We start from the raw sequence: 16,138 nt of genomic DNA, 5'->3' as shown, positions 1-16,138 counted from the left end.
AAATCATCTCCTCCCCATGTAGCTCAATGGGGATTAAGACATATTTTCGGGAACTGGAGACTCGATACACCTGTATAATTCACCAATATCACCAACGAAAAGCTATACCTGTCTTTGCAACTGAAGTGGCAAAGAAAACACTTCTATCATTATTTTTAACACTGCTGCTCCTTAAAGACTACTTAAACCTTTAATGGTAGCAGTTTATGAAACTTCTGCTAAAATAAATCTTGGGACAGAAGCTTGCACCCTGGATGACATGGGCTATGGCAAGAAATCTGACAGAATTGTAGAAGTTGGCTGAGGCTTTTGTTGAAATTGACAGCAACTTTATTGCGCTTACAAACAGAGTTTCAGGAGAGACTCTCACTTAGTGAGCAGCAAGGTATTCCTGACTGGGAAGTCAGAGCGGGTACACTCAGCTCACTCACCCACCTCAAACCTGGCACACTGATGCTGGCATCCATCAAGGCACCTTGCTGATCCATTTGCAAGACACTTCTGCATTGCCAACACCTCTCATGACAAAGACACTCTGTGATCTGAAACAGGCAGCTAGCTCACAGAATTGGACCTGGCTGCATTCTAGGGCTGCTCAAGTGCTCACTCACCTTAAGCCTACTTGAATATTCACAGCATTCCATGCTTACCTTGTCTGGCCTTTATTGTCCCCTTCCCCCTCAGCGATAGCCACCAGGCTAACAGCATTTCTATACTGCCTTGTGATTTACTGCTGAGACAAAGCCAGGATGCATGTCACACTGGTCAGCAGGTAGACAGTCTGCCTTGGCTCTTACTGCCATATTGTGTGGGCTGTTTCCTCCTGGAGTGAGAAGGAGCGAGCGGTTGGGTGAGGGGAAGCTGGTTTCCTCTCATACCTGCTGCTGATAGGTTCACAAGAGTAAGGAGCAGCCTGTGATTGGAGGAGCAGTGAATATTGTGAGATATGGCAGTGAGGCAGTCACTGGAGCACCCTCTTGCCAGGGGCTGTAGACCAAAGGTTTTGCCAGAGGATAAGAGCCAGAGGCAGTGGACAGGAGATTTTGCTGGGGGCCAGGGTACAAGGTGTGTGTTGTAGGCTGTGCCTTACACTGTGGCTGTTGTCAGAGTCTGTGATCATTATAGGGGGCCGGGGCCTGTTTATTTTTGCAGAGCAGCTAGGACTATTGCTGTGGACTAGTGGTGTGAAGGAGCTGATTGCAAAACGGGCAAGGCTGGATGAAGATGCTACAAGATGGGTGTAAGGGTGGAGGAAGATGTAAAGTCGATGGGTGGGGAGCAGTAGGTTGATTGAGGGTTGGCAGTAGAAGTTGAGTGGAGACACAAAAGCTTGGAATTATTGAGATAATGGATTGGTTGTAAACAAAATTTGTAATTGCTAATTAAAAACTGCTAACACTAAAAAGACATAAGTGGAGGATCTATCAGTCTTAGAGATGTATAGCCTTCCTACCTAGCATCATCCAAGCACTGGAATTCATATTCCACAACACTCATCTTTGTGATAAACACAATGTCTTTTTTAGCTGGGTAGCCCGACTCCTTTTGGTGCCAAATGCCACTCGTGTTGTCACTGCATGGCAGCCACATGCACAGCTACAGAGTAAAAACAATGACTGCAGATGCTGTAAACCAGATTCTGGATTAGTGGTGCTGGAAGAGCACAGCAGTTCAGGCAGCATCTTGGATGCTGCCTGAACTGCTGTGCTCTTCCAGCACCACTAATCCAGAACATGCACAGCTACAACTAACTGTTACACAGACAGTTGAAATACCTTACTCTTCACCTGAAGCACACTGGGCAATATAGACGGCCTTGGGTGATGACCTGATCTGCAGGAAATGATCTGATCAGGATAGCTACTATCCTATAGGATGGCTTTGTTGTGCTGTAAGTCAGCAACAAACTTGCATGATCTATATCTGGAAGGAGACCTAGGTATGAGGCTGCCAGTAATAACAATCCCATAGTGCCTGGTACTGTGGGAAGTCCAAAAGGTAAGATGGCTAGTGAAGGTAGGCAGTACACAGTAATAGAGAATTCCTGTCCAATTTCTCAACTGGAACATCAAAGAAACAGACCTTATCTGACTGCTTCATTTTGAAAGTGAATTTGACTGCAAGGTGGAGGCGATTAAGATAAGGAAGGAAATTCTTACACATAGTTGTGGATTCAAATATATCATCTACATACCAAAAATATGCAAAGGTTAGGGAATTAGGTGACAATCCAATGAAGATACTTTTCTGATTGAACCAACAAAGATGCTTGTGAGAGCTGGTGCTGGGCCGAGTCGGAATCCGATAACAATGCCATCTATTTAAAAACTGAACTCAACTGCAAATAAAAAAAACTTTGTTCATAAGTTCCATGAACACTAATTCACACAATGGTGGTAGGCTTACATCATCATGATGTGGTGTTGCAACGTAAATGTTTATGGTATACTTGAGTGATATGTTGTGAATGGATCAGCAATGTCAAATAAGTATATTGACACTGTATTGCTGGTGCGATGTTACATATGTAGAATTACATCCCAATGATTGTCAGATATCCAACAGCATGTCCCTTTGTGTATTTGCAACAAACAAAATACTGATTACACCCAGCCAACCACAACTTGCAAAACTCACAACACATTGTCCAAGATTAGATGGGATTCCACAATTGAACATTCTCCTAATAATCTAGAGTATGTAAAATTATGCTGAGAACCTATTCAACACTGTCAGTCAGGCTCACAGTACGGTATGCTAATGTGTCTTGGAAGCTACAAAATTATACATAATGACCTGCTCTACACAGAGAGAAAAAAAATCATGTGATATTTTTATACACTGTACCTGTTTCAACTCAAGAAAATAGGTAGCAGTCATTTTCTCAGGGTTTATTTCCCAGGGTAATGCTTAGCCACTTGTAGTCCACCTGTCTGGTTGAACGTTTAACTTGGCAGTTTCACATTAGTCATCAGTAAGTGCTGTGTTTTCTATGGAAAAACCTCTGCTAGAGTCCACTTGCCAAAAAAACTTAGCACTCTCCTCTCAGCCAGTGCAAATGTTCTTTTCCCTTCACTTGGGTATTTCTTGCGAAATGGCCTGATGAGTGCAAGATGAAAAGTTTTGGGAAAAAAATATCTTTTTTTTTACCCAATCAATACTCATGTTCTATACTACAAAGTGTCTAAATTTCAATCTGAGATGCATGGTGTTATCTGACTCACTAAAATATTCGAGCTTTGTGTTTACATGACAGAGATGGTTTGCAGATGCTGTATTTGGAGTGATGACATTTTTGAATAGAAGGTTATTTTGATAAATTATATTGTGAACATGTACTTGCTGTCTTGTGCCAATTTAGTGTATTAGGAATTGACAATTTCCTTGTGTTTTGTAGCTTTATCTTTCATGAAGGGGCTATTATTATTAAAGCTATTGATGAATTTGGGTAAATTTAATTCTGTGAGAGTCCAATATCACTGAGATCATCAGTATTTTCCTTTCATTTTTCTGGGTTGTAGTTTGGAACTGTGAGTTGATGTTCAGATTTGGCCTGAAAAGATAATACAGGCTAATTACTGCTCTAAGGATACTGCTCAGGCACTGGCAGCTGCTTGGATGTTGAATCGATCAATCAAGGGAGGGCCAATAGTGACGAGCCAATCACAGCAAAATGTTTAAAAAAAAAGAAAAAAACAAAGAGTGAAATGACCCTCACTGGGCTTTTGGGCAGGAGGCAGTTTTATTTTCCAATCTGCCAAACTGAAAACCTGTTTTGTTTTTGTTGTCTCCAGTTATCAACTTGTTGAAAGTTCTGAGAAAAGAACGCATCTGTAAGAAATAAGGTAAAAGTCTCAAGAGACTTGCAGAAGCCGTTTGCATTGACCGATGACTTTGAGCAAAATATAATATTGTACAAACCTTTAATGCAACCCATCATCAAAGGATTTATGAAATGGTAATCAAACTGGAGATTTTGATTCTTTTATTTTTTGTTAATTTATCCCTTAATTGTGTCTGTCTGTATTTTGGTGTGTGGGCATTATTTTCAAAGAAGGTTGAAAATAGATCATAGATCTTAGACTGCCTTGTAGTTTATCTATATTCTGCTAAAATGTCATTATTAATAACAAATTGCATTTCTTTGTTGAAGTTATAAACTTAATTTGTAAGATCTATTATTCATAAAGTCTGGTTAGAAAATGGACTGATTGAGGGTAATTGCACATTTTAATTTCACTGTGCAGGGAATCCAGTGATAGTAGCCAATTTGGTTTGGCTTTCTACCCTTGGATCATAACAATACCCCATACATCATTATAAATGTCGAGGCACTGTTGTTACCCAACTGCATTGTCCAATAAATGAGCTATTGGAAATGCAATAGGTACCCCTGAAAACAAAAGAGTAGAAATTAAAATCACCCTCAAAAGAAATCTCAAGACCAATCAAAACAAAATTAATTTTATGATAAAAGCAAAAGTTCTGTGGATGCTGGAGATTTGAAATTGAACCATAAAGTGCTGGAGAAACTTGGTACATCTGGCAGCACCTGTGGATACAGACGTAAAATGGACGTCGAGTTCGTACAACTTTTCTACGGAACAAAAGAGGCTGGAAAATGATGGTGTTTATGCCGTTGACAAAGGGGGAGGAGAAGCAAGTGAAACAGATGGAGAGGATGCCCAAGCAAAAACCAAAGGCAGTGACAATGGTAGTAGAGGAGAGATATAGATACAAACTAAGTGTTAATAGTCACTGGTAAAATGGGTCATCTTTGCTGAGACCAAATCCACACAAACAAGACACTTAAGTTTTGCCCTACATTACAAGATGTGTAACTGGTGTATGGAGAATTGGAGTTGTGTTTACTGATGTCACAGTCAAATGAGCCCAAAATTTATTGCCCAGTGAGCTAATCTGATGGTGGCCTGAATTCCACTCTCCGGCCTGTCACCATAACATTCAACTCTCTTGTCGATCAAATGCATTGTGACTGGGATGCACCCTGGCTTTAATTACAGTGCCCAGAGAACAATGTGTCCACTATCAATGGCACCTGATACATGGGGAAGCCTGCTGTCCTGGCATCACTCCATCTGATCCTCTCTGTAAACAGAGATTGTGTATCACCCCCTCTCTTTTCAGACAATGTACTGCTTACCCTTGCATAACAGTGAACAATGATTGAAAGATGCTGGATCTGTTTTAGCTTGGAAGGAGCACATTTGAGGAATTTCAGGACAATGGTGTCCTTCACAGCCAATGGCAATTCTATTCTTACTCTCTTCTGAGGCTGCACAAGGTGCAATTTTCAATGGAGACCTTGCTGGACAAACAGCAACACAATACATCACTCTTCTAAGATGATGACTCATATTGGACTTGCAATGTTAATTCTGTTTCTCTCTCCACAGATGCTGCCAGACCTGCTAGGGTTCTCCAGCATTTGCAGCAATATAACACAAACTGATCCTTACTGAAGCTGCAATAGAAGAATTGTTCCTTGAAGAGCCAGGATGGATATCTCCAATTTGTCTTCCTCTGTGTCACCTCTGCTCATTCTCCCTGACACGTTGCAGGCCATGGAGGAGAGAATGAGCATGATCTGTGCAGAACTCTTGAAGTGAAACTTCCAAGAACCATGGTCCTCAACAGATGTCACGTCACCAAATCCTTCTGGTACACGTGCCATGCACCAGCACGTTTGACCTTACCAAACTGGCATCTGCACAGTCCACAGAAGTATGAATGTGTAGCACAAACCCTACTTCAAACACAGAACAATACTGAAAGCCGCACTCAAAGTGCAGGCACTATGGAGTATATTTTGAGGGATGATTTCAAAAGTGCAGACTGACAATCATAACAGAAGTGTAAAGAGTCCTGCCTGTAGAAAGATGCATTAATATTTTTAAGGATTTTGCAAGAAGTAAAGAAAAAATATAAGCTTTACATACTACTACAACTACTTAGAATAGAATTTATAAATTGCAAAGAAAATAAACAGGACAGTAGGATAGCCTTTCATCTGACTGGCCAGGTGTCAAACTGGTGTTAAGGATCAAATGAACATGAAAATCAGATAGTTTCAAAAATGGGTTGTTGACCAATAACACAAACTGGGTAGCAAGTTGAAAATCAACCCTGGAGAGATGATTGTTTGAATAGAAGATTCTATTATCATTGCATGCCTTGGCATCCCACAGAGTCTATTTACCAGGAAGTATAAAACATCATTCACAATAAGCACAAAATTGGTTGACACACTGCTGCATAAATTGAACATTATCCAAAATGTTTACAAATCAAAATCTAAAATGTGAGGTATTACAAATCAAGGCTTTGGAAGTACAGACATACAAAATCTGCATGGAACTTTTCATCTCATGTGCATTATCTTCAGTTTCAATGCACCACAAAACTCAACGAAAGCTTATAAGGACAAAATGATTAATAAATGAATGCCCAATCTTTGAACACAGACAGCATTTGATAGGTAGCATGGGTTTAGAATAACACCTGCATCCAAACAATAACCAGTGTTTGCAACAATGCTGATATCACAGCCAGTGAACCATTGCAGCCATGATGATATCCTCCCAACCTAAATTCAGATGAATATAAAGGAAAAGGGTTTCCCATACATCTGTGTAACTGGAATCCAATAATGTACTGACCCCATTACATTACTGTAACTGTCTTGTATATGTGTATGTGAATTTAGGTTGTCTAATTCTCTCTGGGCTTGAATGCAGTATTCAACACTATACTGTTTTCACTCTCAATAAATTGCTGGACTTCATAAACAGGGTTTGGGGAAATATACCACTGTATTATTAAAATACATTATTAAAAGACAGGAAAAGAAATTTAAAAACCACCTTTGTTACAGACAGAAGAGGTCAGCAGTAAACATAACACAATTCACCGCTCCCTCTTGTCCATGTAATCAGGTTAATGCTGGTTCTCTGGATTTTAATGATAAATACGGCACAGTGGTTAGCACTGCTGCCTCACAGCACCAAAAACCCAGGTTCAATTCCCACCTCAGGCAACTGTCTGTGTAGAATTTGTACGTTCTCCCTGTGTCTGTGTGGGTTTCCTCGGGGTGTTCTGGTTTCATCCCACAGGCCAAAAATGTGCAGGTTAGGTGAATTGGCCATGCTAAATTGCCCAGAGTGTTAGGTGAAGGGGTAAATGTATGGGAATGGTACTGCGTGGGTTGCTCTTCGGAGGGTCAGTGTGGACTTGTTGAGCCGAAGAGCCTGTTTCCAAATGATAAGTAATCTAATCTTTAAAAAAAAGCAATTTTTCTGAATTGATCCATACTCATCCACCCTCAATGCAAATTATAGAAGATAAGCATCTATTTACAGTGTTTTTTAAAAAAATCTTTTGATACAATCCATTCATATAAACAGAAACAAGTCATTCTCATCCTGAGTTTATGCTTGCCATTTTAAATAATACTTAACCAGTTTTGTGTTAGATATTCCCAGAAATAACAATACATTCCCTGGATGGGATTATACTATAAAATGGTATATATTCCTGATGGTGGGCTCTTCATCAAAATTAAAGTGAAAGGTCTGGATTGAATGCACACCACCAAAAACATCAACCTTTCTCATCTGTTACGGTGCCAAGATTCCTGCTGCCTATTTCAAGCATTTGTCTTAATCTCAGATTTAAACCACTCGTTCCCTGCCCTTTTTAATCTCTACCTTTGCAGACAGACTGGCAGCTGTCAGGCCCATTAACCCTGAGGCCTCAATATACAGAAATGTAGCAATCATCCTGTTGTTCTCAGCAGCGCTTGGTTCTAAAAATAGCTCAGTGGAAGCAAAGTTACATTCTTGAAAGAATCAGCAGAAAATGTGTGGAGACAGGGGAACATGCAGTGATCCTATCAGATATGACGCTAAAACATTTCTCCTTCATCATATGGAATTAAAGATTTCAGAAGCTATTTCTAGCTTTCTTCTGTACAGAAGCATAAAATTCAAAAACCAGACAAGGGAGAAATACATTTCTTTTATTATTTTGGCATCAAAGATCTCGTTCACATCTTTAAAAGTGCAAGTCTATGTTGTTGTAATTATGGAAGGTGGTAATGTCACTGGGCTGTTCCTCCCCTCCAGGGATAAGGTTTCAGATCCCACCACAGCAGTTGTGAAAATTTAAATTTGCTAATAAAGTCTGGAATTCAAAGCTTGCCTCGGTAATGATGACCAGGAAAATGTCTTTGATTGCTGTAAAAACCTATTTGGTTCATCAAATTCTCCCAGGGAAGGAAATCTGTTGTCCTTACCTGGTCTGGTCTACATGTGATCCCAGATCCACAGCAATGTGGTTGACTCTTAACTGCTGTCTGAAATTTCCTTAGCAAGTCATTCAGTTCAAAGGCAATTAGGGAAGGACAATAATTACTGGTTTTGCCAGTGAAATGGAAATATGCTTTGAACAAAACCTCTCTTCAGGCAAAACCATTCAGAAATTCCATGTGTATTTATTAGTACTTCACTTCACTAACACTTAACACCTATAGCTTGTCATGACGGACTTTCCACAGCTGAATCAAGACATTAATTTTGCCTTATCAATCCTGAAATGCTCTTAGTTTAATCTCAGAATGGTGAAACCTTCAAACGTCATAATGTTATCCTCAGATGTTACTATTTTCCTGTTACATGTGTATAAAATGCTATATTTTAAGATCACATAAATGAACAATAATACAGGGCTCTTTGCATCAAAATGGTAATGTCCATACCTCTGGGCCATGAGGTTCAGTTCCAGCGGCGTGTAATAATATTTCTGAACAGGTTTATTAGAAAAAAAATACAATTTACTTTCAAAAATAAAGGCACTGAATGCTCTTCCTGGTAGAAGAACTGATTCTGGTTAGTTCTGTATTCAATACTGCAAAGCTTTCATATTTTAACTTAGAGACTAGGCACCTAATGAGGGCAAGAACACAGACCGGACGCTGCTCCTAGTACTGGTCCTGACCAAAACACGGTTGCCCTCCACCCAATTTGAGCACATCAATCTCAACCACTGCATGGCAGGCCCCCAAGTGTAGTTACTGGGCCCTGGTGTATCCCTTTGCACCAGCCCTGTGCCCAACACACTAACAAAGATTTGGGACAGGAATCGACCTTTCACCCCTTTAGCCGGCTCCACCATCCAATTCAATTATGGCAGGTCTGTTTCATTTTTGCTCTGTATCCCTTGACCCCAAATCTAATAAAAATCAGTCAGTCAATCTCACTCTTGCAAGTCTAAAATACTCCCCCATATCCACAGCCTGCTGGGTGTGTGGGGCTAAGAGTTCAGGATTTCTACCAATGTCTCCGTGACAATGTGAGGATAAAGGACCTGAATGGAATGATGTGGTTGATAGATGAAGCTAAAATGAAAAAGGCTATCTAATCTGTGTTAAACGAGTATTGAAAAAATGCACTAGTTATTTTAGAATTTCAATTTACGAGTTATGTAGATTTAATTCACATCTTGCAAACACTTCCCCAGCCCAAATATTGATTTTTGTGCTGTAATTTTTTTTACAAATGCTTTTACAAGATGTGGGCATCGCTGACAAGATCGGCATTTGTTGTCAGTCCCTAATTGCCCTTGAACTCCGAGGCATGCTCAGCCATTTCAGAAGGCCCTTAAGAAAAATCTGTTTGATGAGAGTCTCGAGTCCCACGTTGACTATGCCAGGTAAACGTGGCAGGTTTCCTTTCCTAAAGGACACTAGTGAAACAGCTGGGTTTTAACAATTGTTGGGGGTTTCATAATCACCATTACTGAAACTGGCTTCCAATTTCAGATTATAAATCAATTGAATTCCAATTCCATTGTTTGGAATTGAAGTGAAATCCCAAGAGCATTAGCCTAGGTTGCTGGGTGACTAGTCCAGAGACATTACTATAACATTATTGCCTTCCTAATTTGACCAGCAAGTTAAAACAATCCATAAAATCAGATGGCTCAATATATTGCAGACTATGGATTAGTGGTGCTGGACTATGTTTACTCATAACAGGTCCACAATTGAAGAAATATTAGGTGGAATGCTTAGGGGTCTGCAACAACATGGGCTACAATGAGATGTGTGGCAGAATCAAGTCACAAATGGTGTGCAGCACATCGCGGAAATGATTTCATTCCATTTTTGACAAATGTCATGAGCAACGTGGTGAGATTCTCACTAGACAGCAGCCAGATCCTGACCGCCAGTCATTATTGATCGTTGCCTTGTTAATGCCACAACTTAACTCTTCATATTCACAGTCCCATCATACCAAAACTCAAACAAGCTGGTGTCAGGAAAACACATCACAAAAACCAAAGCATGTTCCTCATGGGTGTAGCTTGCCACCTACTCCAAACCACTGCCACCACCATGTTGGTGGCCCACATAATCTTAGGACATGATCGGTGGCACTCACCAAACACATTCCTCCTCCCCAGTCATTTGTATCTGTCAAGGAGAAAGTGAGGACTGCAGATGCTGGAGATCAGAGCTAAAAATGTGTTGCTGGAAAAGCACAGCAGGTCAGGCAGCATCCAAGGAGCAGGAGAATTGACGTTTCGGGCATCAGCCCTTCTTCAGGAATGAGGAAAGTGTGTCCAGCAGGCTAAGATAAAAGGTAGGGAGGAGGGACTTGGGGGAGGGGCGTTGGAAATGCGATAGGTGGAAGGAGGTTAAGGTGAGGGTGATCGGCCAGAGTAGGGTGGGGGCGGAGAGGTCAGGAAGAAGATTGCAGGTTAGGAAGGTAGTGCTGAGTTCGGAGATCAGAGCTGAAAATGTGTTGCTGGAAAAGCGCAGCAAGTCAGGCAGAGATCAGAGCTGCCAACCCAACAAGACCATCCTGGAACCTCTACTGTTCCCTGGCAGTGCCCTCTGGAAGCACAGACTTGCATTTCAGGGCACACCAGCAATAAGACTGAAACAGTGCAATGGGGATACTTTGAGTTCAAGGACAGCAGACAATTTTCAGACTGCACTAGGCTGCATTTCAGGAATAGTTGTTTGATTCCTTAGCTTTTGCTCACTTAACACTTAGCTGCTTGGTCATAGCCTACCTGCCTTGCCTTGCTGTGCCAGTCAGTGCAATCAATAAAGCAAACAGCTTGCCTTGCTGTAGAGCATGCTCAGTTGAGGGACACACATCTTGGTGCACAGCAGTGTACGACATCAATCTCACACTAGCACCATGTATGCAGCAAACACACTGCACATGCAGCAAGCAGATGGCCATGTTTCCAACTCTAAAGGGAGCAGTCATCAACGATGTCCAATGCGGCACTCAGTCAGGGGATCCGGGCACAGTAGATCAAGGACAACATTGTGCTGTCTGAATTCCCGAGTGGCAAGTACAGAGGAGATTGGTGGTGCATGGTTCCACTTCCAGCTGGTGCCTCCTGGCACCACCTAGTCACTTCATGAGGAAGGTGTTCCTGCTGTCTGCACCAGGTTCCCTGACTCCATGCCTTCAGTCCTGAGCTCCAGTGGGTGAGGTGGTGGAGTGTAGGTGTGGTTACCAGTCCAGCAGCCCCTGACACACTGAGCCTGGTTCGCCAGGGCAGCTGCCATCCTGGCCATGGAGGCTGGCAGAGAGTGACATGAACCGTTGCATTGCTGCAGATTTCAGGCAATGAGGGTCAGTGCCTCTCACATCCCTATCTGCTGCTCCTGCTCCTCACTACATATGTGATTACTGACACTACGGGGTCCTCTCCTGCTGGGGGCTGAGCAGGCGCCTAGTCTCGAACAGCCCTCCAAGGGCCAGTGGCCTGAGGTGTTTCTTACTTGGTCAGCTGTGGAGGTACCACAGAGAGAACCATACTCTGTGCATACACTGCCCACCAAGGTCTCTGTATCTGGGCAGCTGGGGGTGTAGGTGGCATCATTGCTGATACTTCATCCAAAGCTTCAGTACTCTAGTGTTGTGAGATGCAGGAGGGAGGTTCTTCCACCACACTCTGCTGAGTGACCTGTAGGTAGGGGGGCATGAAGGCGTCATGGCTAGTGGTTGCAGGTGCTGTGCAATGACTGAGACTGGCATTTGGGTTCATGGGGGAGTAGTCCATACTCAATTGGCAGGACATGAATGTCTCAACATTCCCACAGAAACACAGTCTCTGTCTCCTCTTGCAAGGGCCAGGATGCATTCCTCATAGGGGTTGAGGACTCGGACATCAGGCCCCCTGCCCCCATGTTCAGTAGCACAGCTATTAGAGCTTTATGTGTGAGGGAAAAGTGATGAGGTGCCCCAAAGGATTGCAGAGGCAACATCAACGGCATGAAGAGTCGGTGAGGGGTAGGAGTGGGTGAGGGAATGTACTGCAGACAACAGTGAGAGTAAAGGAGTATGAGCTTTGGAGGGAGATGGGCGACAGGGATTGAGTCAATGTGGGGTGGCAGAGAGAGGATTGTAGCACTTAACTTGGCAGAGTGGAGAAAGTCATTGATGTTCTTTGTGCATTCTTTGGCTGCTCCCCCGTACCTTGGAGATGACACTGGCATCATCCGCCAGTCCCTGAGGAAGAGGACTCCTCTCCCTTGCACCAACGTGTTCACCAGGACCTCCAGGTCCCTGTCAGAGAATTACGGTGCTATTTTCCCCAACTTCACCATGATCCAATTCTCTCCATCAATGAGCAGAGCAGCTTCGGAATGCTCACACTCCTCTGGGCGCACTGTAGCAATTTGAAGATGGTGCAGGAACAAGTGATGCCAGTTGTGGTATCCGCAGAATGGAGAATTGATTAAGGAAGGGCTCATGGAAAAAGGTGGAAACCGGGTGTGAGAGAGGCCACAGGGTGGGCTTGATAATAAATGCAGCGACTTTGCTAAGATATTGCGAGAAAACTCACCAGGCCTCACAGCGAAAAAACTCTCCCAAAAAAACTGATGTAACATCGACTTAACCAAAAGATTATTTGGACAAATTAATTCCGAACCTGCTTGGCCTGGATCAGAGCAGGAGTAAGCAGTTAGTCAGCTGGGCATATTTTTGATTCCAGTCATCAGTTTAATTCTTTCGTTTTCAGACTAAAGCAATCGGGCCACATTCATGATAACCTGTGAATAAAGCTGAACGCAAGTTCAAATGGAACTGAAAACAAAATATTCATAATTTTCATCAGTACTTCACAGCAAAGGCAGAATTCAACAAGGGAACATCAAAAGAACAAATCACTATGAGACCTTCAACACCATTGTAAAAACAGGACAGTGAGGGCAGTTGTATCATGCCATGCATTGTAATTTCCTACTGCTCACACAAACTGTAGTTAATGGTTAGGAGCATAGTCGCATACCAGCTTATAAAACTATTCAAGTCATAGGCAGTGACTAATTCAACAACAACTTGTATTTACATATAGCTGTTGGCAAAGTAAAACATCTCAAGATGTTTCACAGTTGTATTGGCAAATAGAATTTGGCACTGAGCCTCATAAACACAGCATAGGTCACATTAGCATAGACACAGATGTCCACTTTAAAAGAAGAGATGTAGAGGAAAAAGGAGGTGGAAGTGGAGGTGGGAGAAATCAGTTCAGCTCAGGAGCAGGGTAATCACCAGAAGAACATTCCAAGGCATCTGCCAAAGGCCACCCATCTTGTATTCGGGGGTCCCACAGGTCAAAATTCAAGCAAAAGTTATTTTATTCCTTTGTTTTCGACCAGTTTTTCTGTTTACCAAAGGGTTTTGTCACTTCGAAAGATTGTAGGGTATCATGGGAGCTGTAAGTCAAATCCAAATCCACACTTTAACATTGCACAGAGTGCTGGTTACTTCTGCGAGTTGAATACCCTCTCAGTGACCCTTTGTTCATTTTTTTATTTTTCATCTTATCCCACCTACAAACCTGATTAGCTCAAAGTCACCCAAATGTCACTTAAGAAAAATCTCTTTAAATATAATGAGGAAAGTCAATTAAACAAAAAAAACAAATACATTTGTATTTCCATTTATATCCAGCACAAGATTAGAAACATCCTCCAGACAGCACTATTGAAAAATAACAGACTGTCTTTTATAATTAGATGTAACATGGCATAAAATGTTGTATTTAAATATATCTTGAGAGGTACTTACTTAGAAACCAGCGAAAAAGCCTCAGAGCAGATGGGAGGGCAGGGAACAAGTTTGATGAGAAAATGCCCTAGAGCTGCTGGAAAATGAGCCATGGTAACCTTTTCAAGAACTGACTGAAAAGTATTAACGTCAGCTGCCTTGGAGCTTTGGTCTCCTCCTCCAGTGTCCAGAATATTCCCTCCATGAAGTATTAAGATAAGTACACGAATCTTGCACTTTTCCTGCTGAAACATACAAATCTGAGAAAAACTGCAACTACAAGCAAAAATGTCCAACTGACTTTACAAATATGATTCACTCAATAGTCATTATTTGTAACCTAGAGTGAATAAACCATGATTTGTTATACATGGCTAATGCAGGTTTCCATTTCAACTTCATTATGAATGTATACATTGGGAAGAAGAAAACTTTAAACCCATATTTTTCAATAATATTCTTAGCCAAAAAACTCACCCCTTTCTTCTCCTGAAGACACTGATTCTTAGTCAAGTTTCCTTTCTTTGTTGAAATTATCAGCAGGTTATTCAAATTTTGAAGTAAATCTCCAACAGGGACTAGCATCTAATCCATTATTATAAATTATCACTTAACTTTGTGTTAATTTATTTGTATGTACTCATGAAGGTGAAGATTTTAGGGCTACGAGGCAGGGTAACTTCTATTTTGGTACCGCACCATTCCATGACTTGATTGCAACTTAGTGCTAAATCAGGACACCTTCGTCCTATGCTGTACTCACCAGTAACTAATTGAAGGTGGCACTATTCAGTTGTTTTTAAAATCAATTCAATTATGTGACATAGGCTTTGCTGGCTGGTCAGCACTTGTTTGCGCATGCGTAGTCACCCTTGTGAAGGTGGTGGTCAGTTGCCTTGTTGCATCGCTGTAATCTACTTGGTGGAGATAGACCCACAATGCTGTTAAGGAGGGAATTCCAGGATATTCACCCAACAACGCTGAAGGAACAGCAAAATAGTTCCAAGGCTGGATGGTGAATGGCTAGGAGGGGAACTTGCAGATGGTAGTGTTCCCATACATCTGTTGCCCTTGTCCTTTTAGATGGAAGTGGTAATGGGTTTGGAAGGTGCTGTCTAAGGATCTTTGGCGAATTTCTGCAGTGTATCTTGTAAATGAAACACATTGCTGCTACTCAGAGTCAGTAACAGAGGAACTAAATGTTTGTGGTTGTGGTGCCAATCAAGTGGTTGGCTTTGTCTTGGGTGGTGTCAAGTTTCTTGAAAGTTGTTGGAACTGCACCCATCCAGGGAGTATTTCATTACACTCCTGACTTGTGCCTTGTAGGTGGTGGACAGGTTTTGGGGAGTCATGGATTTGTAGACTTTGACCTCCTTCTATTGTGAAATATTATATATTAGTCCCATTGAGATTCTGGTTAGTAGTAATCCCTGGGGATAGGAGGAGATTCAGTGATGGTAGTGCCACTAACTGCCACATGTTGATGGATGGATTCTCTGTCATTAGAAATGGGACTTCTGTTGAATGAATGTTACTTGCATTTTTGTCAAACCAAGTCTTGGTATTGCCCAGCTCTTGATGGATTTGGATATAGACAGCTTCAGTATCTGAGGAGTCATGAATAGAGCTAAACTTTGTGCAGTCATCAACTAAAATCCCCACCTCTGAAATTGTAATGGACGGTAGCAGCTGAAGATAGTTGGGCATTTTATGTGGAATCCTTACAATGACAAGCTAACCATTTTGTCTGAATTTTAACACTGTTGGCTCCTTTTGACCCCACATTCCCTCACCATACAATATAACCAATACAAAATCCTTACTGCTTGACTGAACACACTATACACATTCATATCATTGTTACTAACTCTACAATAAAAGATTAGATCACAATAGTCTTTGAAGTCATCATCTTTCAGAAATATGTTGTCTGCTAAACTTTAAAAAAATCCACAGAAATTTAGAGCACAGAGAGGCCATTTACATCATTGTATCGATGCTGACTCATTGATGGATTAATTCAAAACTTACTCCTTATC

General features: G+C 41.7%; 1 protein-coding gene across 5 annotated transcripts in view; it reads right to left on the bottom strand.

Annotated features, from left to right (window-relative positions):
• The window catches only part of pitpnm3 (PITPNM family member 3), a 668,094-nt gene that overhangs the window by 235,092 nt on the left and 416,864 nt on the right, over positions 1-16,138 (bottom strand). For 4 of the 5 annotated variants that reach the window (XM_072589641.1, XM_072589638.1, XM_072589640.1 and 1 more), the window contains one exon: positions 14,121-14,344. In XM_072589641.1, coding sequence (XP_072445742.1) covers positions 14,121-14,344 — 224 coding nt within the window. The remainder of the gene's footprint in view (positions 1-14,120; positions 14,345-16,138) is intronic. The other variant, XM_072589639.1, reaches the window with a different exon arrangement.

The sequence above is a fragment of the Chiloscyllium punctatum genome, chromosome 19, assembly GCF_047496795.1.
Source record: "Chiloscyllium punctatum isolate Juve2018m chromosome 19, sChiPun1.3, whole genome shotgun sequence".
NCBI classification, from domain to species: domain Eukaryota; kingdom Metazoa; phylum Chordata; class Chondrichthyes; order Orectolobiformes; family Hemiscylliidae; genus Chiloscyllium; species Chiloscyllium punctatum.
This window is presented reverse-complemented; position numbering and strand designations above follow the sequence as displayed.